The 25008-nt window shown below is 39.5% G+C and overlaps 2 protein-coding genes and 1 long non-coding RNA gene across 3 annotated transcripts; all 3 read right to left on the bottom strand.

Annotated features, from left to right (window-relative positions):
* Positions 1 to 627: 627 nt before the first annotated feature.
* Positions 628 to 23229, bottom strand: LOC121945424. The gene is given in 36 exon segments (XM_042489582.1): positions 628 to 1130; positions 2047 to 2261; positions 2347 to 2540; positions 2633 to 2701; positions 2802 to 2936; positions 3709 to 3856; positions 3956 to 4161; positions 4330 to 4470; positions 4855 to 5032; positions 5275 to 5488; positions 5809 to 5844; positions 5846 to 5923; positions 5925 to 5990; positions 6507 to 6719; positions 7355 to 7436; positions 8114 to 8175; positions 9637 to 9848; positions 9940 to 10145; positions 10410 to 10544; positions 10741 to 10888; positions 10981 to 11186; positions 13165 to 13342; positions 13763 to 13976; positions 15722 to 16084; positions 16308 to 16522; positions 16614 to 16819; positions 16948 to 17022; positions 18318 to 18452; positions 18578 to 18656; positions 18779 to 18897; positions 19046 to 19193; positions 19283 to 19488; positions 20854 to 20994; positions 21074 to 21257; positions 22330 to 22543; positions 22906 to 23229. Coding segments are annotated over 36 exon segments (5802 nt in total). The 5' UTR covers positions 22932 to 23229; the 3' UTR covers positions 628 to 775.
* On the bottom strand, positions 7553 to 9000 carry LOC121945317. The gene is made up of 3 exons (XR_006105951.1): positions 8491 to 9000; positions 8114 to 8175; positions 7553 to 7653 (listed from the first exon to the last, which is right to left on the bottom strand). It is a non-coding gene; the product is annotated as an uncharacterized LOC121945317 (long non-coding RNA).
* On the bottom strand, positions 9103 to 15455 carry LOC121945246 (complement C1r-A subcomponent-like). The gene is made up of 11 exons (XM_042489333.1): positions 14557 to 15455; positions 13763 to 13976; positions 13165 to 13342; positions 12745 to 12882; positions 10981 to 11186; positions 10741 to 10888; positions 10410 to 10544; positions 10233 to 10304; positions 9940 to 10145; positions 9637 to 9848; positions 9103 to 9466 (listed from the first exon to the last, which is right to left on the bottom strand). The coding sequence occupies exons 1-11, from the start codon at positions 14580 to 14582 to the stop codon at positions 9103 to 9105; spliced, it is 1899 nt and encodes a 632-aa protein (XP_042345267.1). The 5' UTR covers positions 14583 to 15455.
* Positions 23230 to 25008: the final 1779 nt, after the last annotated feature.

The raw sequence follows: 25008 nt of genomic DNA, 5'->3' as shown, positions 1-25008 counted from the left end.
TATATCTATATAAAATCTGGCATATAATATATGTTTGAATGTGTGACTATTCAGATATACTGTATTTTCATAAACAGCTTGGGAAAAACAATTCTTTACTTGTTGAGAGTTAACCCTTTGAAACTTGACAACATTAGTTTGATTTCTTTCAGAAACATGGGGGAAGAGGCAATTTAACAGGACCTGGCCCCAAACTTAGCATGAAATTAGTAAAAAGGTACAAGAAAATTGCCTGAAAATAAGCACAAAAAAGCAAACAGGTGAATGACACAACAAAAGTTTTTAAATATATATGTATACATTTTTTGATCTGTGCCATAACTTTAAATAGCTAATATAATTATAAATATAGTTTCCTGGGTATTACATGCTGCAAGTCTGCTGCAGCATTTAAAACAAAGTTGTTCTGGCAAAAAAAAAAAGAAAAAGAAAAAAAAGGCAAGCAAGAAGTGGAGAAAAAAACGAGGCCAGTAACTGCTCACTTGACCAAACTAGATAAATTACAAGTGAAGCAGAGTTTGTATGCAATCAAATATCAGCACAGGAGAGACGACTGTCTTTGTGAGCTCTTGAAGAAAAATGTTAGTTTTGAGATGGTTCTAAAAACAATAAGAAATCTGCATTTGATCATTTTAAGGTCAGCCAGAAGATTATTTTAATTCATAGCTTTCTGTGACACAATATTCATCAACACTGCAGAAAGAGTATATTTATAGCAAAATAATGTTTTTTAAATCATTTTACACTTTGTTTGATATTGATTTAATTACTGTATTCAGTTTTCCTGCATGGTCTCCTTGATCCAGTCCATGTAGTTAGCAACTCTGGTATAGAACCCATATACCCTTGGCCGTCCACAGCCAACCCCCCAGCTGACAATCCCAGCAGCCCAGAACTGTCCGTTGTCTCTCAGGGCGAAGGGGCTTCCACCGTCCCCAGCACAAGAGTCTTTCCCACCTTCAGGGACTCCAGCACAAAACATGTTATTGGTCACACTTAGTATGGTGTCTCTAGGCTTTAACGAAGTGATTGACTCAATGCATGTCTCCTGATCCACCACAGGGATCTGCACGTACCTCAGCCTATTTGTTGGAGGCTGTTGGCCACCACGACCAAAGCCTGACACCAGTCTGAAAAAAATTAAGACAAGTCAGTTATTGTGAACTCAGTAGAAACTACAATTACAACCCAGCGGTTCTTTGCGTCCCTGCAACAGTTAAGTTTCTCTTACAGTTTACGTCTATGTCTGTGAAAACATGGATGCTTCACATAAATCTTCCCCCCAGCAGCACAGAATATCTCCACAATCAGGATTCAAGATTAGTGTCACCGATTCAGTATCTGTCCAAATGCCTCCTCTTCTCTTCCTGAGCTATGATGTTAAGTAATAACCAGAAAAGTGATTTTGCAGATTATTATGATGTCACCGAGAAGTTGACCTTTGACCATTGGATGCACAATGTCAGCACTTCATAATTGCATTCTGTGAAACATTTGTGTCAATTTTTGTCATAATTAGCATAAGAATTCTTGAGTTTTGGCCAAAAACATGTTACAGTACATTCTTCAATCCAAGTGGATGTTTGTGTCAAATTTGAAAAATTTCCCTCTGGCTGTAATAGAGATATATCATTCAAGAGAATAAGATGGATGCAAGGTCACAGTGACCTTGACCTTTGAACATTAAAATCCAATCAGTTCATAATTGAGTCCAAGGGAGTATTTCTGTTGAATTTGACAAAAACCCTTGAGGCATTAGTGGGACATCGCATTCACAAAAATGGGACAAACAGACTGACAGATGGACGGATGGACAACATGAAAACATAATGCCTCCGGCTGTGGTTATCACCGGCACAGAGGCATAAAAATAATCAGTCTCCTGTACAGAGACTGGACATTTTTCACATGTTGACACAACAAAGGGGAAAGAAAGCATAATAAAAATAAACATACAAGAGTAAATTATTAAATTAAAAGGATAACTAAAAAAATTAACAGAATATAAAACAGATTATATAGCATGAAATAAAACTCTTCTTTTACCCCATCTCGCCAGTAACGTATGTGGCACCCTCTGCTGGCAAACATATTGGCATAATAGATGAGCTGAATGTAATCGGGTCTTGCAGTTTGATCAAGGCAATGTCGTTGTTGAAGTCAAAACCATTGTGGTTGTTGTATTCAGGGTGAATATGGATTGAGGCAGCATGCACACGAGAGACGTTCTTGGTGTTGACACTGTTACCTCCTATGTAAATCTACAAATCAACAGCATTAGAGAAAGTTCATGTTAAAGTAATGCAGAGAATGAGCATGCAGATAAAACCTATATTAGCCCCTTACCTGTACAGTCTCATTTGATACTGGAATTAGGAGATGAGCTGCAGTCAGAATCCAGCGATCTGCAATCACCATGCCTCCTCCTCTTCTTGCATTTACATCCAGTCGCACTTGCCAGGGGATGGCATTGTCTGGAGCGTCACTGCCTCCAATGATCCTCTCATAGGCTGAGAGGAGTTTTGTGGGCTGTCCACAGACTGGATGAGACAGACATAAATTAAGTTCACACACAGTCACAGACATATTTGACTTCAAGTGTCTTTGATTAGATATTACAAAGTTTTAATACCAGGTATACATGTTGGAATGAGATGGTTGTTAGATCTCCACTTTCCGTCTGCTTCACAAGTGAGAGTAACTGAATAGGGAATAAGGTAATAACATTTATTTTTAGTTAAGCTACATCAGAAAATCAAATTCTATTGATAACATTTTATAATAAATTATAAATAGCTCACCATTTTCTCCCCCAGGGAAAATGTAAAATGGTTCATTACAGTGATACTGAATAACAGAAAGGTAGCGATTCCGAGAGCCAGACAGGAAGGTCGACCCTCCATTCAGCAAAACATCCGGTTCTCCACAATCAATTACTGCAAATGAACATCACAAGAGTTAATAGTTTGCCAGCGAAAGAAATAAAATAGACTTAGACTAATAAGTCTAAAAATATTGAGTTAAGGCAGGGGTGACTTACTGTCAGCCGAACAAAACACCATTGCCCCTCTTATACAGCCTCCTCAAGGAAGAATGTCACAATCTTGTTCTACCTCTGCCTACCTTGTAAAAGGTACAGCCATGGAGTGGTGGGACACAGTTGTCTGGCCTTTTAAGTCAACAGTTGAGGTATTGGCTATGTTGAATCAGCATCTGTGTAAAAGGGATAGCTGACTGGACGGGACCATGGAGGTGTGGCATTTTGATGTCTTATGTGTACAACTTAGCACCAGGGGTGATTTAAAAAACAATTAGCAGCAATTTGAATCTAATTCAAAGAAAAAGAGCAGCTACTGAAAATGTCCTGAAATTACGGAGACAATGATCTCTGGGAGCTCCTTGCCCTCTGAGCGCAAGGCGAGATCAGCGGTCATATAACAGGGACAGTAACTGATGGTTAATTCCACGTTATGCCATTGTTATTTTTTAGAAAGCACTGTCCGACAGATGCTATATGTAACACTCGAGGCAGATGCTGTTGTGTTACACATCATGACTCTTGCCACCAGCATGCCGGCATGCTATCTAAAATCAAATACTGTGCTGGCCTAATGCCGTTGTTATTTGGTTTTGTGACTTAGCAGCTCCCCAATGGTACAATCTCTGCATGAACAAAAGACCTCATGTCTCTCTCCCTTCATTCCTCACCACTAGTATTGTAGTCCAGGCTCCAGCCACCACTCAGGCCTTCAACATCAGTGTGGTAGTCCAGTCTGACAGTGTTGGAGTTTGTAGCTATCAGACCTGGACTCTTTCCACCACACCGTTTAATGGGCTCTCTGTTTGGGATGGTCACCTATGAGGAGAGGAGTTGTAGTGAGGTTTTTTAAACTGAGGTTTAATGGGGTAGCACTTTTTTGTTTTTTAATTGTCATTTGTTTTAAAGAAACCATACCCGCAGCCAATGATGAAGACAGCTGGGACCTTGCTCAGTGTCCGTGCTATCGATGTGGAAGTTATCGGTGAAGTTGAGAATGATCGTCAGGTCGGGCTCCACAGAGATGATGTACTTGCAGGACAGAAAAGGAGGTGAGGGGCGAGGGTATCCTGGACTGGCTAGATGTCCCTCATGCTTGTCAAATATACAATTACCACAGAACACTGAACAAGAAGTAAAAGCAGGTATTATTGTAGCAAAATGAGATTCAGTGATTCTCCTAAAAATGAAGATTATTTTCTACACTAACACATTAATGCCATGCTGTAACTACTGACAAAGCTTGGCGCACAATAAGATACAAGCATGCATTCAGTGTAAATGATACTCACACAGACATGTATGCTGGTCTAAATGAAGTTTGTACCCATGGTGGCAGGAGCAGCGGTAAGAACCAGGGACATTAACGCATATCTGAGAGCAGAGTGAACCTCTTCCATCTTCAAGGTCTGATTGTGAGCACTCATCTATGTCTGATAATGAAAAGTGTGAAAACTAACTTAAAGTTTAATTTATTTTTGTATATTTCTATTGCTGTTTGCCTTAATTTTAATTATTAAATTCGAAAAAAGTTTCGTCTTGACATCTAATGAGACAAATCTCACAGCTGCTTAATGATTAAACCACTTCGAGGACACAATGACAGCATCCATAATGAGTTTACTGATTGACTCTTCAAAAGTTTTAATGTTCTTATTTTCAGCTTAAAGGGATCGTGGTGTGTTTACTGATATTAATCACACTGACCAAAATACCTGGAAAAGCATAATGTTCTTTATGTTTTAAAGTGGAATTTATCTTAAAGGTTTGGGACATATTGCATTGTAGGAAGATGGAAGTGACCAGAAAAGTCCTACCTATTGCCTTGTAGGTAGCAGAGAAGCCAATGTGCGGTTGGAGTTCTGCGGTGGAGTCACTGGTTTGAAAGACAAGAGTCAGTTTATTGCCTGGAGAAAGGATCGGCTCTTTGCCTGGGTGATTAGCTGAGTTTTCCTGGCCACAAAACTTCCTTAAGACCTTTTGATCATGGAGGACCTGAAAAGTGTGAAGAATAAAACAGACATTGTGAGACCACATATCGTTACAAGGCACTTCCTGCCAAACTAGCAGGCTTGTTTGGCCTTTAGCTTACAGCAGCACAAGAGCCGTAAAAGGTCAGTGAAGCTGGATGCCGACAAGGTTGTGCCTTCTCACAAACACTAACAGCGAAATGATGAACGACGAGCAAAACACTGATTGAATGACAACATAATATTAGGTTTCATTGCAGCTCTGACCGTCAGAGAGTCTTGATCGCAGTCTGAAGACGATTTAATATCCAGGTGTGTTAGTGACAGCTGGATCTGGTATCCTGGGGGAACCCAGAGGTCCCATTGCCTCAGCAGGTTGGGGGGGTAAGGCTGGGGATACTGAGGGGACTGGATCTCGCCATGCACTTCAGACTCAGAGGTGGACGGCTGCCAGAACTCGCTCACTGCCAAACACAGAAGCCTGGAAATGAGCACAAACAGAGGGAGGAACTAAGGTGTGGGTCCAAAGATGATACAAACAGAAAACAGAACAAACACAGTGACGGTGAGTTTTAACAACTGCAAAAAAATAGTATTGATTTAGTTTGCTATACTGCACTTAGAAAAATGTACCACTTAAAGTCAAACTTGAAAACTGCCTATAGACAGAGCTGTAGTGCAGTTACACACTGACACTGTGAATTATTTTAAATATAAAAAATCATAAAAATAAAATCATAACATGAAATATTCACTACAATATGCAACATGAAGGTGTAAACATTTGTTTGCATAGCTTACCATATAACTCGGTGGGTCATTTCCATGTCGATAATAATCTCTGTATAACTGCAGTTTTAGGCAAAATGTCTCATCCTCAAATGGACCATTAATGTCACACAGGCTGTGGTTTATAGTATTTTGCAATGGAATTTAACCTCCAGGTTTTGTTTGTCTTGGCAAAAATAAATGCTGGTATAAAACTGAGAAAAACAGAGTCAACAATGGCTAATACTAACCAACCAAACTAAAAGACAAATTAATAAAAAAGAGTTTGTGCGTAATTAAAAAAAAATAATCATAGTTTATGACTTTATGAATTACTGTAAATTTCAGTTCTCCTGCATAGTTTTGTTGAGCCAGTCCATGTAGTTAGTGACATCCATTCAGTAATTTCAGGAAGTATTGAAATATTTCTTATCACAATAAGTAGAAATTTGCATTTAATTATTTTTATGGTCAACTAGAACATTACTTTAATTTATAGATTTTTTGTGACACAATATGCATCAACACTGCAGAGTACATTTATAGCATTTTTTTTTTCTAAAAAAAATCATGTTATTGTAGATTTTCTTTTTTTAAATTACTGTAAATTTCAGTTCTCCAACATGGTCCTGTTGATCCAGTCCATGTGGTTAGCAACTCTGGTATAGAATCCATATTTTCCTTGCACTCCACAGCCAACCCCCCAGCTGACAATCCCAGCAGCCCAGAACCGTCCGTTGTCTCTCAGGGCGAAGGGGCTTCCACTGTCCCCAGCACAAGAGTCTTTCCCACCTTCAGGGACTCCAGCACAAAACGTGTCATTTGAAAGACTTGACGGAGAGACTGAGTTCATGCATGTCTCCTGATCCACCACAGGGATCTGCACGTACCTCAGCTTTGTGTTTCTTTTGTGCACGGCAATAAAGCCAAAGCCTGACACCAGCCTGAAAAAAGAAATTAAGACAAGACAATTATGATGAACTGAATAGAAAAGAGCAAATCAGAATCATCTGTACAGAGACTTAACAAGATTCACATGTAGGCACAACACATACCAAAATACAAGATGAAATGATTAAATGGTTGAAAAAAAAACTTAAAACAAATTGATTTTTTTAAAAATGGATTATAGCATTATAAAATCAGAATTCTCAGTTGTTTAATTACCCCATCTCTCCAGTAACGTATGTGGCTCCTGCTGCTGGCAAACATATTGGCATAACGGATGAGTTGAATGTGATTGGGTCACGTAGTTTGATCAAGGCAATGTCATTAGAAAAGGGTTGATATTCGGGGTGAATATGGATTGAGTCAGCATACATAGGAGAGCCCAACGGGGTTTCAGTATCAGTAAGTCCCATGTAAATCTGCAAATCAACAACAAAGAAGGAAAAAAATGTAATTTCAAAAACATGGAGGCAATGGGCATGCAGATAAAACCTACAATGGCCCACTTACCCTAACAGTCTTGTTTGACACTAGACCTCCATTACGTACGACAAGTTGAGCTGCAGTCAAAATCCAGTGGTCTGCAATCACCATCCCTCCACCTTCTCCTACTGCATGAATTAGCACTTGCCATGGGATGGTTTTGTCTGGAGCTTCACTGCCTCCCATGACCCTCTGATAAGTAGAGATAAGTTTTGTGGGCTTTCCACAAACTGGAAGAGACAGACATAAATTAGCTTCACAGAAACATACAGTATATTCATTTTTTTAACTCATTTTTTAACTCAAGTTTCCTAGATTAGGTTTATCAAGGTTCTAATACCTGGTATACATGCTGGAGTGACATCACTGTGGTTGGACCTCCACTTTCCATCTGCTTCACAGGTGAAAGTAACTGCAGACCAGGAGATTTTTTTTTTTTCAATTAAGCTACATAAAAAGAAATTGAAATACTTTTTAATTATATTTTTTGGAATAATATATGTTATTATCTCACCATTTACACCCCCAGGAAAAGTGTAAAAAGGTTCATTACAGTGATACTGAATAACAGAGTGATGCTGATTCTGAGAGCCAGACAGGAAGGTCACCCCTCCATTCAGCAAAACATCAGGCTCACCACAATCAATTACTGCACAAGAACCAAACAAGAAATGTCAATATTTTGCCAGTGAAAGAAAAAAAAATTAAACCATCATCAGCCTGCCCTTTTTGCTCAGTCACAAGTCACATAGATGTAGTATCGGTTACAAAACACCTTGTTTAAATGATTTTTTATCAGTGAATTCAGATCATGATTGTTATAACGTCATCTATAGACAAATCTTGGAGCTGCTCATTGATTAAGCAAGTCTTGACTGACTGACTTATTGATCTTAATTATACTGACCATGTATTATAGATTTGGAGTCCGGAGGCTGCTGGCACTCAGTCACTGCAAAACACAGGAACCTGGAATTATGCACAAACAGAAAGAGTTAGCACCAAGGTGTGAGTGCAAAGTTGATTCAAACAGAAAAAGAAGAAACACAGTGATAGTCATTTTAACAGTTGCAAGCAAATAAAGTTTCCTTTATTGTACTTGTAAAATTAATCACTTACTCAAATTTTTAAAAATGTATCATACAGAGCCCTGTATTGTAGTATAACACTTATAGCATGTAAATACTGAAACTTTTTTTCAAGATAAAAATTTTCAAAGATAAATATTCACAATAAAACAACACACAACATGAAGGTAATATAACATTTGTTAGCATAGCTTACCATATAACACAGTAAGTCCATCCCATGTCTGCAGTAAGTTTAGCTCTTTTGACAGCAGTTTTAGGCTCTCATTACTGTGTGGTGCTGAAATGGATCATTAATGTGATACAGGCTGTGGTTTGTTGTGTTTTGCAGTGGAATTTAACCTCCAGGATTTGTTTGTCTTGGCAAAAAGAAATGTTGGCATAAACTAATGAAAACTACAGCAAGTAATGGCTTAGTGACTAAAAGACTTTGCAAAATGAGGAATAATACAGTTTTTCATACATTACAACGTTTGAGAGTGTGAGCACCCTGCATAGTATGGTGAAGACTGAAAAGGGGCAATGGATGGAGTAAAAAATTACTTGTGAGAGATTTAAGTATAATGCAATGATTTAAATTCCCTTTTGACATTCATTCAGTAATTTCAGGAAGTATTGAAATATTTCTTATCACAATAAGTAGAAATTTGCATTTGATTATTTTTATGGTCAACTAAAACATTAGCTTAATTTATAGATTTTTTTGTGACACAATATACATCAATACTGCAAAAAGAGTACATTTATAGCATTTAAAAAAAAAAAACATGTTATTGTAGATTTTCTTTTTTTTTTATTACTGTAAATTTCAGTTCTCCAACATGGTCCTGTCGATCCAGTCCATGTAGTTAGCAACTCTGGTATAGAATCTGTATGTTCCCTGCTGTGCACAGTCAATCCCCCAGCTGACAATCCCAGCAGCCCAAAACTGTCCGTTTTCAAACAGGGCAAAGGGGCTTCCACTGTCACCAAGGCAGGTGTCCTTCCCACCCTCAGGGACTCCAGCACAAAACATGTTATTTGTCAGTCTTGGTACATTGTCTCTTGTCTTCCTAAATTTATTGAGTGAATTACTGCATGTCTCCTGATCCACCACAGGGACCTGCACATACCTCAGCTTTTTTGTTAACCGTGGGGGGTAAATTGTCATAATGCCAAAACCTGACACCAGTCTGAAAAGAAAAAAAGAAGTGGTGAACACCGCAAATCAGACCTCCTGTCTGCAAGCTCGACAAGATTTATATATTTCACAACAAGGGGAAAATGACTTTGAAGTAAACAAATCAAATATGAAATGAATTAAATAGCATGATGAAATAATACGTCTCTGTTGCTACTTTACCCCATTTCGCCGGTGATGTATTTGGCACCCTCTGCTGGCAAACATATTGGCATAACAGATGAGTTGAATGTAACAGAGTCTTGCAGTTTGATCAAGGCGATGTCACTGTTGAAGTCTAAGCTGTCCGGGTTGAATTCAGGGTGAATATGGATTGAAGTAGCAAACACACGAAAGCCCAGCAGGGTTTTGACATCAGAATATCCCATGTAAATCTGAAAATCAACAGCAAAGGAGAAAATAAAAGTCAGTTCAAAATTATGGAGGCAGCAGGAATGCAGGTAACACCAATAGTGGCTCACTTACCCGTACAGTCTCATTTGATACTGGTTTTCCATTATGTATTAGGTCATGAGCTGCGGTCATAATCCAACGGTCTGCAATCACCATGCCTCCTGCTCTTTTTGCATCTATATTCAGTAGCACTTGCCAGGGGATGGTATAGTGTGGAGCTTCCCTGCCTCCAATGATTCTCTGATGGGCAGAAATTCGTTTTGTTGGCTTTCCACAGACTGAAAAGGGCAGACATAAGTTAGGTTCATGCAGACTTCATGTTTGAATGAAAATTTTGTTGATCAGACATCACAAGGCATAAATACCAGGTAAACATGTTGGAATGACTTCGTTCTGATAAGATCTCCACTTTCCATCTGCTTCACAGGTGAAAGTAACTGAAGACCAGAGGGAAGAAGATAGTGGCATTTAATTTTAGTTAAGCCATATCAGAACTAACATTTCATCAATTGTATTTTTCTAATAATTTATAAGTATCTCACCATTTACTCCTCCAGGGAGAGTGTAAAAAGGTTCATGACAGTGATACTGAACAACAGAGCGGTACCGTTTCTGAAGGCCAGACAGGAAGGTCACCCCTCCATTCAGCAAAGGTTCGGGTTCTCCACAATCCTTAGCTGCAAACAAACAAAACAAGAACATATTATTATTTTGACAGTGAAAGAAAAAACACCAAACCATGAGAGTTACGCTGCATTTGGCCACATTTCCCAGAAGTGGACATTCGACCTCTGGGAATAACATAATAGCCAAACATTTCAGTTGTAGATATGTGATTGTTACTGATTGTTTCTGTCAACATTTGTCCCTCACCATTCGTGTTGTAGTCCAGGCTCCAACCGCGACTCAGGCCTTCAACATCAGTGTGGTAGTCCAGCCTGACAGTGTTGGAGTTTGTAACTATCAGACCTGGACTCTTTCCACCACACAGTTTGATGGGCTCTCTGTTTGGGATGGTCACCTATCAGGGTAGGAGTTGTAATGAAGTTCTTTAAAGTGAGCTATACTGGGGTAGCAGTTTTTTAAATGTTATTTGTTTTAAAGAAACGATACCTGCAGCCAGTGATGAAGACAGCTGGGACCTTGCTTAGTGTCCGTGCTATCGATGTGGAAGTTGTCAGTGAAGTTAAGAGTGATAGGGAGGCTGGGCTCCACAGTGATGATGTACATGCAGGACAGAAAAGGAGGTGAGGGATGAGGGTATCTTGGACTGGCCAGATGTCCCTCATGCTTGTCAAATATCTGATCACCACAGGAAACTGGACAAAAGGCAAGAAGAGGAAGAAGAGACTGAGCAGTTCACCTAAAAATGAAGATGACTAAAATTGGTGTTATAACTACTGACTGTGGATTACATTCATCCTGTTGAATTTATTCATTGTTGGGCTGTCTTGGTTGACAAGCCTCCTCAGCATTGTATGGAGGTTGAGGACAGTACCTGCAGACCAGACCAGTAGTGATTCCAATTTTTAAAAAGGGGGCCGGTGCCTGTGCTCCAATTACCAGGGAATAACACTGTTCAGCTTACCTGGGACCTACCTGGGCTCAGCCTACATGGGGTCTGGGGAAGTTTATTCCAGGGTCATATAAAGGAGGTTTAGACCATTTGTCATAACTCATAATGAAGAGAAGCAAGTAACAGTGGACTAGCTCTTCACCCTTCAAGGTTGTTGGGGCATTTGTGGGAGTTTGCCCATTCAGTGTACATGTATTTTGCGGACTTTGAGAAGGCTTACTCCTTCATGGAGTCCTGTGGGTACCGAGGCAGTATTGGGTACCACTGCAGTTGCTCCAAGCCATCCCGTCGTTTTATTACTGGAGTGAGAGCTTTGTACACATTCTTGGCAAAAAGTCAAGCACATTTTCATTGGATGTCTGCTCTTCCAGGGTCATCCCTTGTCACAGATGCCTTTCATGATTTTTATGGACAGGATCTCTGGGATCAGCCAGGGGTACGAGAGTCTGAACTGGGGAGTTCAGAATTGCCTCTTTGCTCTTTGCAGATGATGTGATTCTGCTGGCTTCATCAGACCATGAACTTCTACGTGCCAAAAGGGGAAGTTTGCAGATGCGCGGGACGTAGACGAGATGAGAGTCAACACCTCCAAGTCTGATGCTGTGGTTCTCTGCCAAAAAGCTTTCTCCTTTTTGAGTTGGTGCTGTAAGTGAAGACATTCAAGTATCATGGTCGGTCATTCACAAGTGAGGGTAAAATGGAGTGTGAGATTGTCAGGCATATCGACGCAGCATATCAGACTGTTGAGGTGAAGCGGGAGCTCATCCAAAAGGCAAAGCTCTTGATTTAGGTTGGGTTTAGGTAGTGACCGAAACAATGAGATTGGGGATACAAGCTGCCAAATAAGAGTCTCCTCCCCAGGGTGGCTGGGCTCATCCTCAGAGACAAGGTAAGGGCTCACACATCTGGAAGGAGCTCTGAGTAGAGCAGCTGCTCCTTTGCGCTGAAAGGAGCCAACTGAGGTGGTTCAAACCTCTGATCGGGATGATTCCTGGATGTCTTTCTTTGGAGGTTTTCCAGGCATGATCAGCTGGTTTGAGACCCCGAGGTAGATTCAGAACACACTAGAAAAATTATACATCTCATCTGGCATGGGAATGCCTCAGGATCCCCCAGGGGGAGCTGGAAAACATTGCTGGGAAGATTGACATCTGGACTACCTTTCTTAACCTGCCGCTGCTGCTGTGACCCAGCCCCGGATAAGTGGCAGAAAATAGATGGATGTAATAACTGACCTTCAAGGGATGACACACATTAAAGTACGTACAAATAAGCATGCATTTACTGTGTACGGTACTCACTCAAACATGTGCGCTGGTCTAAATGAAGTTTGTAATCATGGTGGCAGGAGCAGAGGTAAGAGCCGGGGGTGTTGACGCAGATCTGAGAGCAGACCGGAGCTGATCCATCTTCAAGAGGTTGTGAGCACTCATCTATGTCTGATAATGAGAAGATAATTAAAGGAAGAACCGAACCTTAAGTGGAATTTAAACTGCATATTGCGTTTCAAACGAGTAATAATTTGGATACAATGATGACAGTCATGACAAATTCACTGACTTATTCTTTGAAAGTTTTGATGATCTCATTTATATCTTACAGACATGATGTTGTAATATGTTTGTTGGTACTAATCATACAGACCAAAGGTGGAATTTCTCTGTAAGGTTAGGGGACATAATGCATTATAAAGAAGATGGAAGTGACCAGAAAAGCTCTACCTATTGCTTTGGAAGTAGCAGAGAAGCCAATGTGCTGTTGAAGCTCTGCAGTGAAGTTACTTGTTTGGAAGATGAGAGTCAGTCTGTTGCCTGGAAAGAGGATCGGCTCTTGGCCTGGGTGATCAGTCGAATTTTCCTGGCCACAAAACTTCCCCAAGACCTTTTGATCATGAAGAACCTGTAAAGCATAGAGGGTAAAATGGACATTGTCAGTGTAGCTAAATGTGTTTATAATTTTTCACACTTGGGGTGCACAAATACTAAAGCACTGAAAAAAAGATGCTGGATGCAGCACCTTTTCTGGAGGTGGCATGATCTCTCCTCACTGGGAACAGTTTTCAAAGAAGACACTATGTGGACACGGGCCCTTAGTCTTTAACGCTCGAACTCATGAGTGTATTTAATTGAGTTGTGGGATTTTTTATAGTTTAAGATTTTAACCTTTCATTTACCAGGACAAATACAAAATAAAAATTACCCTGCAATGATTTGATAATTTAAAAAAGTGATTGAGTCCCTGGTTCCAATTCAAGACCTCAGTTTGTGCAGGTCACAAATATTCAAGACAAAGTTAATGACAAATGACAAAGACTCTGACCGTCAGAGAGTCTTGATAGCAGCCCGGAGAAGTTTTAATATCCAGGTGTGTTAGGGACAGCTGGATCTGGTAGCCCTCTGGAACCCTGATGTTCCATTTCTTAAGCAGGTTGGGAGGGTAAGGTTGGGGATACTGGGGGGACTGGATCTCCCCATGTGAGACAGACTCAGAGTTGGACGGCTGCTGACACTCACTCACTGCCAAACACAGAAACCTGGAATTTTGCACAAACAGAGATTTGAATTAAGGTATGAGTCCAAAGTTGATACAAACAGAAACAGAGCAAACATAATGATGCAATTTTTTTGAACTTTTGCAACCAAATACTCTCAGCTTAGTTTTCTGTAACGTACATCATGTATAATCAAACTTATGAACCTGCTCATAGACTGGTATTAAGGAAGCAAAATGGGTGTGGCAGGCGTGACATGTAACACAACAATGTCAGCCTTTTCTCTAGCATGACATATAAGTATGTGGCAACAATGCTTTCTTAACAATAACAATGGCATAACATGTAATGACAATTATAGACTTTGGGAGGAAGCCAGAGAACCCTGGAAAACACCATGATGATTTGGGATAACATGCAAACTCAACACAAAAGGGCCCAGGCCAGCTGGCAGGCTCGAACCCAGAGCCCTCTTGCTGTGAGTCGACATCTCTGTTAATGAACTTACAAAAACAGTAGCCTTGCCTTTCACTGACTATTCAATTCTTTCAATGTGTAAATACTAATTTTTTCCCAAGATAAAAATTCATGAAAAAGAAAAAACAAAAAAAACAAAACTTACCATACAACACAGTAGGTCCATCCCATGTCTGCTATAAGTTTATCTCCGTGTTACTGCACTTTTAGGCAAAATGTCTCAAACTAAAAGGGACCATTAATGTCACACAGGCTGTGGTCTGTAGTATTTTGCAATGCAATTTAACCTTCAGGATTTGTTTGTTTTGGCAAAGTAAACACAGGTATTAAGCAGAGAAATTCAGGGAAAATAATGGCTCAATATCTCTGATTAACCGAATTACATGATGACACATAATCAAATTACATCTAGTGTATGGACATGTCTACGCAATAATTAACGATACAATAATGGCTTTAGACATAGTGCAAGGTACATGTATTGTAGTGACCAACAAATACAAAGTTGTTAAGAGGGAATTACTAATCCCGCTCTCTTTATCAGAAAAAAAACATGTGACTAACTTGAGATACAAACATGGATACATTTAAGTCTGTATTATGTCACTTTATTCAAAAATGGTTTGGGGAGATATTAATATAATTCATTGACTTTATGATCAGTATGACAAAATAATTCAACAATTTTAAAAAGTTTTTGAAATTGTTCTATTCATGATTGCACTTGGTCATTTTTCTGAACTCTCGAACATTATGTTAACCCTTTCAAACCTGAGGATATTGGTTGGTCTTCTCTCAAAAACATGTGGAGAAGGTAATTTAAAAGGCACTTAAAAAGAAATGGCCCAACAATTAGCAATAAATTTGTAAAAGGTTACAAGAAAATTATCTGAAAAAAAGCATAAGAAGGAAAAGTAAAATGCAAAAACAAATGAGACGAAATAACCTCAAAAAGTCCAGACAATTATAGAAAAAATACACTGTAATTTGTGGTCATTTTTTTTCTCTTCTTTTTTTCCTGTTTCATAATTTTAAAAAATATAATTAGAATAATTTCAATATAGTGGACATTTTACCTTGTTTTTTAATAATTTTCAAATAATTCTTACCCCCAAAACTAATTTTCAGGTCATTTTTTGTCACCTTTTACTATTTTTTTCCTAATTAGTGGGATGTTTGTTGTAAAGTTTCTGATTGCCTTTTTCCCCCATGTTTTTGAAAGCTAACCAGTTGGTTCAGGTTTCACATGGTTAATTCATAGTTTATTGTCTAACACAATATGCAAGAGCACTGCAAAAACAGTATTTCAGTTTTCCTGCATAGTTTTGTCGATCCAGTTCACGTAATTAGCGACTCTGGTATAGACTCCATATGTTCCCTGCTTTCCACAGTCAACCCCCCAACTGACAATCCCAGCAGCCCAGAACTGTCCGTTGTGTCTCAGGGCATAAGGGCCTCCACTGTCACCCTGACAGGAGTCCATCCTACCTTCAGGGACTCCAGCACAAAACATGTTATTGGTCAGATCTGGTACATTGTCCCTTGTCGTCTTCAACAAATTGACTGAAGTACTGCACGTGTCATGGTCCACCACAGGGACCTGCAGGTACTTCAGCTTATTTGTTAAAATCCGTCGGTTGTTAGTTTCTGTTATGCCATAGCCTGACACCAGTCTGAAAAACATGTAGAAGAGGCAGTTATGGTGAACTCAGCAGAAAGATGAAATCAGAGTCTTCCTGTCTAAAAGATTCATAGTTGGCAGAGCAAGAGGGAAAAATAGCAATATGAAGTTTAAATACATGGCAAAATTACTGATTTCACACAACTTTATGTGGAGAAAATAAAAGCATAAAAACTGATTATACATGAAATAAATCCCAACAGCTGCTTAATTACCCCATCTCGCCGTTAATGTATGTGGCATTCTCTTCTGGCAAACATATTGGCATGATGGATGAGTTGAATGTGATTCGGTGGGGCAGCTTGATCAAGGCAATGTCGTTGTTGTAGTTTAAGAAGTTGGGGTTGTGGTATTCGGGGTGTATATGGATTGAGTCAGCATACACCGGAGAGCCCAACATGGTTTTAACATCAGTAAGTCCCATGTAAATCTGCAAATCAACAGCACAGAAGGAAATATATAAAAATTCAAAAATAAGGACGCAACGGGCACGCAGATAACACCTACAGTAGCCCACTTACCCGAACAGTGTCTTGTGATACTGGATTACCATTATTTACTACGTTATGAGCTGCAGTCATTATCCAGCGGTCTGCAATCACCATGCCTCCTCCTCTTCCTCCATCTACACTCAGCATCACTTGCCAGGGGATGGTATTGTCTGGAGCGTCATTGCCTCCAATGATCCTCTGATAGGTTGAGAGGAGTTTCGTGGGTTGGCCACAAACTGGATGGGATACAGACGTACATGTATTTATAAGGTTTCATACAAGTACAGTCTTCCATATAAATAATTCTAGATTTAGCTCTAGATTGGGTTTTCCAATGTTTTATTGTTGAAATGAAAAGCGATACCTGGTATGCATGTTGGACTGATAACGATATCGTTGTTGGATCTCCACTTTCTGTCGGCTTCACAGGTGAACTTAACTGCAGAGCAGAGAGAAGAAGAAAAAAAGATCAGTCAGTGATATACAAGACTCTCTCAGATGTGTCAGTACGCCATGACATCACTGTTCAATGTGATCTCACTCCCAACTTGTCCAAAACCCAACAACTGGTCAGTGATACTGACGAGAAAAGTACGAGATGCAGTGGGTGGCTGAATTTTTTTAAACTTTTTGAGCAACTGCCATAGCATAAAGAGCAGCTCTGCATAGGGTGGGGTAGATGGTCAAACAAACTCTCGACTTTCACACTGAAGCCTGCTGTTCATGTCCTGTGTGTGTCGCAGCCACTAGCCAAATAGTGATAAAATGTACAAGTGGCTGCTAAAAGTGTTTCCCATAGCAGCCTAAAAAACAGTGATAATCTATTGAGTGACTTGTAGTTTTGGATTCACCCAGCCACAGTGGCACGAGGACAAAAAAGTTCAATTCCAACCATTGACGTATGTCATGTGACATTACATTACGTGAATAAAAAACTTACTTATTTCAATATACATTAATTATTTCAACAAATGGGCTTATTTCAATGTTAAATGCCAACCCTGGACATATGTCATTAAATGTTAAATTACGTGAATAACAAACGTACTTATTTTAATCCAATTAATGAGGATTTTTTTTTTCTTGACCAAATCACCTGCCTGACCCTAAGGAAATAATCCTAAAAATACATTTTTTTACCTACATTCTAAGTTTAGAAAAGAGATTAAATGGATTTAATGAGTGGAGAGACTGTACATGTCTTGAAATCCATTAATATCTGTACTATTAAAAAATCATTTAGCACACTCTTAAATTATGCTGACATTAGCTTTGTCCGAAACCGTCTCGTATCACGGACATAGTGCACTATGTAGTGTGTTCACCATTTTGTAGTTCTTTTCTAATTCTCTGCTGTTAATTTCATCCACTATATAGTGCACTATAAAATGTCCACGATGCACAGCAAATTTGAGTGAACATACGATGTACACTACATTCAACTCTTGTCTACCACGATGCAATGTAGTTGCATATTTCTGAAGGAAAAAAATTCCAATGCAGTGCCCGAAATCTCATTTGGTTTTCCCTATATAGTGCACTATTTAATACAAACAACATAGTTAAAAGTGAGTGAGTGAATGAGGGGACGGTTTCGAACACAGCTATTGTGTATTCATCACATAAAACGCCAAGTTTGCAAGACATTAATGGTAAAAGGGTAACCGACAGCTGGTAGGAAAGGTAGGAAAAATCTAAAACTATACATCATAGAACTAAATATTTATATCTTACCAGTTATGCCCCCAAAGAGAGCATAAAATGGTTCATTACAGTGATACTGAACAACAGAAAGGTACTGATTCTGAAAGCCAGACAGGAAGGTCACCCCTCCATTCAGCAAAGGTTCAGGTTCTCCACAATCAGTTACTGCAGAAGAACAAAACAAGAACATAATATTATTTGCCAGTAACAGGAAATTATCAAAAAGATGTAATTTGTGGTTGAAATGCTATCTAGTTTCAATTAATTTTCTGAGCTAAAACATAACATACTGTGGCATTCTGGCAGGGGGAGGTGCCACTGTCCATTGCTTTGGCACATCGTAGAGAAACTTTGGACCTCCTGACCATCCTGACAGAGAAAAAAGCAGAGAGCCGATAAAACTTTAGCCTAATATTTGTTTTTATTTAACACACTGTAACAAAGAGGTTTGCTCTATTAGACACTGAAACCAAAATAAAGCTTCATCTAACCATCATCAGCTTGTATCCTTGGTCACAGCGCACAAAGATGTAGTCTCTGTAGAAATATTCAGTCAACATAGGAGTGACCCTGCCCTTAGCAACGTTACCAGGAATAGGACACTGCACTCCTGAGAGAAGCAGACATGTAACATCCACAACTGCAAATCATAGTTGGCTGGAATCAGACAATATGTTGGAAAATGTATTTCACTTAATGCCAAAATGCAGTTTAATTGCTCATCATCATATTTCTGCTCTCGTTCCTCTCGCCCTCACTGTTTGTGCTGTAGTCCAGGCTCCAGCCTCTGCTCTGGCCTTCATCATCAGTGTGGTACTCCAGTCGGACAGTGTTAGAGTTTGTAACTATCAGACCTGGACTCTTTTCACCACACAGTTTGATGGGCTCTCTGTTTGGGATGGTCATCTTTAAAAAGAGAAGTAGTGCACAGTTCATTATATAACATATCTGCTCTTCATTTCCATATATGAAACTATAAAGCTGCTTGTCATTACCTCTAACCAGTGATGAAGACAGATTGGGCCTTCCTCAGTGTCCACGCTCTCGATGTGGAAGTTGTCGGTGAAATTGAGAGCGACAGTGAAGCCGGATTCTACAGAAATAATGTACTGACAGGACACAGCGTGAGGTGGAGGGTTTGGGTATCCTGGACTGAACAGATATCCTTGTGGCTCATTAAATATACCACCGCTGCAGGACACTGGGAAATTTAATAGAAACACTCAGTTAAATTAAATGTGGTGCTTGATTCATGCCTACCTTTAGTGGCTCAACATCAGCTGCTTAGCTACCTGCTACCAAGTAAGATTATATTAATGCAGGTATACAACATGTCCACATTAAGGGGATAGTTACGATTTTCAGAAGAGGTGTTGTATGATGTGCTTATCCATATAGTCAGTGTATTACATATGGTAGATGTCAATAGGCACACCCCCAGTTTGGAAAAATGGTAGCAATGTGCTGCAGAGGCAGGTACAAAACATATTTTAGCCACTTAAAAAAGTCCCACCTAAAAATATCTATAACAGTTTAATTGTGCACTATGTGGAGTATTCTCACAGATTTTCCTTTCCATCAGACTGTCATTTTAGACAGTAAAGCCTTTAGCATCTTCAGTTCCCCATCTATGCTCTTGTCAAAGCCACCAGACTCCATGGACAAAAACAGGTATTTTGGCTCACTGAACACAGCAGCTGCTGGTCTACCACTGCTGTGATCAGTTAGTTGGTTTGTGTTGTTGTGTAAATTTGGTGAATCTGAACTAACTCCTCAAAATGTCACAGTCACAAAATAACACAAACAAAATAACTAATCAAGGCAGCAGTAAACCAGCAGCTCCTGTCTTCAACGATGTTAAATCACAGTTTTTATTAATGGAGTCTGGCTTTGTAGAGAGCAACAAGGGCTTCAGTTTTCCATTGGAAATTGCTGTCTGACAGCATGGTAAAGCAGTGAAAATAATCTCAGTATAGGGTCAAATTAAATTGATGTTGCCTTTTTTTGGTGGCTATAATACATTTTGTCGCTGACCTCTCTACAGCAATTCATTGCTTAGCTTTCATGTTGGACTTAAGCCAGCTCCCTTAAATTGGGGGCATGCTGACAGCCATCTACTGTCTGTAATACACAGACTATGGATAAGTACCTCATACAACCCCACTTAAAAAACCTGAGTGACTTCTCCATTGATACCATCATGCCAACCTTGTATTAAAAAAAATCAATTAATTGATTTGTTCTATAATGTCCATGCAATAAACTTTTTATATGTGTAACAGAAGTTGGAGAAAGGCCCATGGGGACAGGGCAGGTTAGGGTTAAGGAACTTGAAAAATACTGTCTCCCGCATAATAGTAGGGATTTATAATATGATGCATGAATTTATTATTTATTTATTTGCTAGGGCAGTGTTGAATATATATTTCATTTGTTATTATCGATATTTATGTCTTTGCCATGTTGACAGCAGTTACTGGCTGATGTATACCTGCAAGTAATGGCAAAAATTAATCTAAAGCATTTACACATGGGAATGTACACTATATATCTGCACAATACTCACACACACAGGTGCGCTGGTCTGGGCGAAGCTCGTAGCCGTGGTGACAGGAGCAGAGGTATGACCCAAGGGTGTTGAGGCAGATCTGAGAGCAGAGTGGACCTGATCCATCTGCAGGTTCTGGTGCAGAACACTCGTCGATGTCTGATTACGTAAAAGACGTTAATCAGTGGGAGGCGGAGATTCGTGAAGAGTGAGGTGACAGAGGAAGGAGTAGTGATACCTGTCGCCTGGTACTGAGCAGAGAAGCCCAGATTCTGGTGGCGCTCCGGGTTGTTGTTGTCTGACTGGAATATGAGGGTGAGTCTGTTGCCTGGAGACAAGATGGGCTGGTTGCCAGGGTGATGCCCATCAGCAGTGTTCTCTTGGCCACAAAACTTTCCCAGGATCTCTGCATCATAGAGAACCTAAAGGATCGTATAAGGGAACAAATCTGAATCACGACGAGGAAAAGTAGCTGAGAAAATAATATAGTACACCATGCAGTTGCGGCTGTTATCAGCAGCCAAATATTTTGCAGTGTTGCAGCTGAGACACCAAACCTTAAGCTAAAGTCATGTCTTCTTTGTCTGGATTGTAGTCTGAGTCTTAAGTCTTCTTCTTGCTTAAAGATGCTATAATACTGGGCTCCCACACATTTTCATGGACAAAATTTCGAAACCTCGAAAAGTTGGTTTTTTTTCTTGCTCCACCTGTTCGGCACTTTTCAAACATTTCAGTTTAAAACTCTGTCTGACTTATTAGAAAATTATCAAAAATGTTTTAAATTATGTTCTTTTGTTTTGGTTCATTTTCCTCTGTTTTTTTTTTTTTTTAAACTTTTCTTTCATTCTTTTGTTGATTTAATTTTCTTGACCATTTTACTAATTTCTTGCTATTTTTAAGCCATGTGTATTTCAGTAGTTTATTGTCATTTCCCCATGTTTTTGAAAGAAATTAAACTAATTTGCTCAGGTTTTAAAGAGTGGAGCAAAAATAACATACAAATTTGTTATTTAAAACCTTTAAAAATAATAATAATAATAAAGATAAAATAGCTTGAGTACCTGAGTGATGTGTTTTTAGGAGTGTGTACTTCTAGATAAGATCTTTTAATGAAGATTTGTACCCAAGGAGGGCCAAACAGCCAAAAAAAAGGGACATTTCCAACTGTGTTGCTAAGACTTGGAGGGGGGCTCCCATGTGAGCCGATGTTGGCCAAGCCAGACAAAACCTCCAAAAAAATAACATGGTGCTGCCTCCTAACCCTAACCCTAACCCATCATGCAGTCAGTTATATGGAATATACTAAAGCACATTTTGGCAGCATCAGTGAAACAGATTTGTGTACGTAGTTGGTACAGAAAGCGTGCTAGGTAAAGCTGTCAATAAAGTTTAAGTCAAGTTGTCAAAGCTGGCAATCAAGTCAGTTCAGAACTCAAATACTGCAACACTGGTCTTTTGTTTTGGATATCATGAGTGTTGAAATGTGGCTCTGACTGTGAGGGAGTCGTAATAGCAGCCTGCAGAAGCTTCGATGTCCAGGTGTGTGAAGGTGAGTTGGATCTGGTAACCCTCTGGCACAGTGAGGTCCCACTGCTCCTGCAGGTTGGGAGCATAAGGCTGGGGGTACTGGGGAGACTGGACCGCCCCGTGCATCAGAGGCTGGGGTGCGGGCAGCCGCCAGCACTCACACACTGACACAAACAGAAACCTGGAGAGGTGCAAGGACAGAGAAAGTTCGATCTGTTTATCAGTTTGGGGTCATCTGAGCTGCTCGTCCAAAGTTGATGCAAACAGAAACAGAACAAACACTGTGACACAATCAACACAGCGGTTGCAACTATACAATATTGTTGGTGCTTTATATATGGTATATTGACACTCTCTCAGTCAACCTATAAACACTGCTCATCTGTAATATCAGAAGATACACACTAAGAAGATACACACTAAGAAGCAGCTCTACAATGTCACAGTGTATACACATTTAATTTTGGAATCAAGCTAGAAATGTATGACAAAAACTATTGAAGTAAAACTAACAAATAGGTTTAAAATTCCATCTAAACTTACAAGATGATGCAGGAAGTCCACCCCATCTCTGGACTAAAAGCTGTATCCACCAGTGAGCTGATCCGCTGCTGTAGGAGCTAAAGTCTCACTTTCAAATGGAACATTAGTGTCACAAAGTCTTTTCCAGTGTTTAGCAACTGGCTGCGTTAATGCCAGGAATATGCCTTGTTTGTCTTGGCAAAATCAAAGGAGCGCTTGACTTGCAGAAAAAAACAGGACCGATGCTGAAAGAATTTCTCTAAAACGGAGAAGTGAACGGAGAGAATTTGTGAACTTCAGTCTTCTTTAAATTACCTATTCAAATTACTTAAAGTGCAAAACATAGCCTAGTTTTGGTTTCAAGCAGCTCACAGGCCCCTGACATCTAAGTTCCACCGAATCCGTCAGCGGCACGTTGCGGCCGCGGCGCGGCATCCGGAGGCGATTGCGGACGTTCTTGTCATACCGAACGCGTCTCAGCGGCGGCTCGCCGCTCCGCTCCGCGTTAAACACGCGGCGACTTTTATCCGGACACAGACAGCAACCGCATCAAGGTCAAGCCGCACAGAGCAGGACGTATCAGGCAGGACGTCGAGCAGCATTGCATCCGGTGAATTTTCAAATTAAAACGCCTTGCACAGACTCGGGATGATGTTCAAATTGACTAAAATGTTACATCAGCCGCATCTGCCGCTTCTCCGTCCAGCAGCCCTCTGAACTCTGTCCAGCAGGAGAAAAGCACTGCATTGTTTACAAAAACACCGTTAAAATCATATCTACCTCATATCTATTTCGTTTATGATTAAATTATTAATTATCCATCTGTATAATTCATATGTGATATGTTTTTAATTGAATCACAGCCACAAATCTATCTTTTTCATGTGCTACTGGATTTATTTTTACAGATCTCTATGTAATCATGATGAGCTTTTTTTTTTTTTTTTGACTGAAAAACGGCCGAAACTCTTTGATCTGACTCGGACTGCAGGCTGCAGCCCAACTAAGTGCCATGGTAGAATCACTAAAATCAAGGGAAATGAAGATATAAGCACAATCTCATCAGCTGGACATGCTGCTGGTGGAAATCTCTGCCTTATAAACTTCATTCTACAACTAGAGGGGGCTATTACACTATTTCAGCATCCTCAAATACAGAAGAAGGTGTAATTCACTTCAGAGGCAGACAAAATGGCAAAGCAGCTGATAGAGGCAGCTGATTGCTGCAGTATCGGAGTAATTCTGGCAAATGTTACTTTTTACCTGCAAAGCAACACCATATCAAAACCATGTCGCGTTGATCACACCGTGGGTCCTTATTATTATCATATAATTAAAGAAAAACATACATACATCTAAGAGTAACATGCAATTTTGTGTGTATTTTATTGAAGTTTTTGTTCTACATGTGACAAAAAGTATGTGATGATACATGGCTCTGTTTTCATCATGACTGTTTTTATCAAATTTGCTTTAAAGCCATGAAATTACTATGAAATATTATATTATGAAATTATTAGTTAGAATTTTTATTTTCACTGCTCCTTTTTTCATGCATTTCCATCACCTCCACCCTTTATATTAAAAATTAATATTTGGATTATTTCATTGTGTTTTTTTCATTCATTTGCTGTACTGAGATATACTGAATATCAAAAGGTGAAAAAACCTTTATCAATATTATCTTACTAATTCCTACTATATCCCCCGGCACTATTATATATCTAATATATATTTAATTAGCATCTCTCCATACAATGCGCTGTTTGCTTCATACCATTATACACTGATCAGCTGGAGAAATTAATAACATTGATATTTTCATGACAATATGGAGCACGTCATATGGCATCCATATGAATAACAGGGCCAAAGGTTTTCCGGAAGAACATCGAACAAAGTTTTGTAATTCACGTCATCTGTCAGTGGTTTTAATGTTGTGTCAGATCGGTGTAGATTTGAATGTAGTTGTTTGGATTCATGTTCTACCTGGGGGCAAATAAAGGCAAACAATAAGTTATGAATTAATTAATGTATCCAAGTCTATGAAGCCTGACATAAAAGATGTTAAAGACAAAAATACAGTATATTATGAACCTGGTTAAAAAATGCATTCTCCGCAGA

This window comes from Plectropomus leopardus, chromosome 7, assembly GCF_008729295.1.
Source record: "Plectropomus leopardus isolate mb chromosome 7, YSFRI_Pleo_2.0, whole genome shotgun sequence".
In the NCBI taxonomy this organism is placed as follows: Eukaryota; Metazoa; Chordata; class Actinopteri; order Perciformes; family Serranidae; genus Plectropomus; species Plectropomus leopardus.
Note: the sequence above shows the minus strand (reverse complement) of the source record. Positions and strands in the feature narration are given on the sequence as shown.

Coding starts and splice junctions, on each gene's coding strand:
- LOC121945246 (XM_042489333.1), bottom strand. CDS start 14,582: ATGGGATGGACCTACTGTGTTGTATG. Junction 13,343..13,762: donor GCTATCAAGACTCTCTGACG/GTCAGAGTCTTT, acceptor TATGCTTTACAG/GTTCTTCATGATCAAAAGGT. Junction 12,883..13,164: donor TGCTACTTCCAAAGCAATAG/GTAGAGCTTTTC, acceptor TCTCATTATCAG/ACATAGATGAGTGCTCACAA.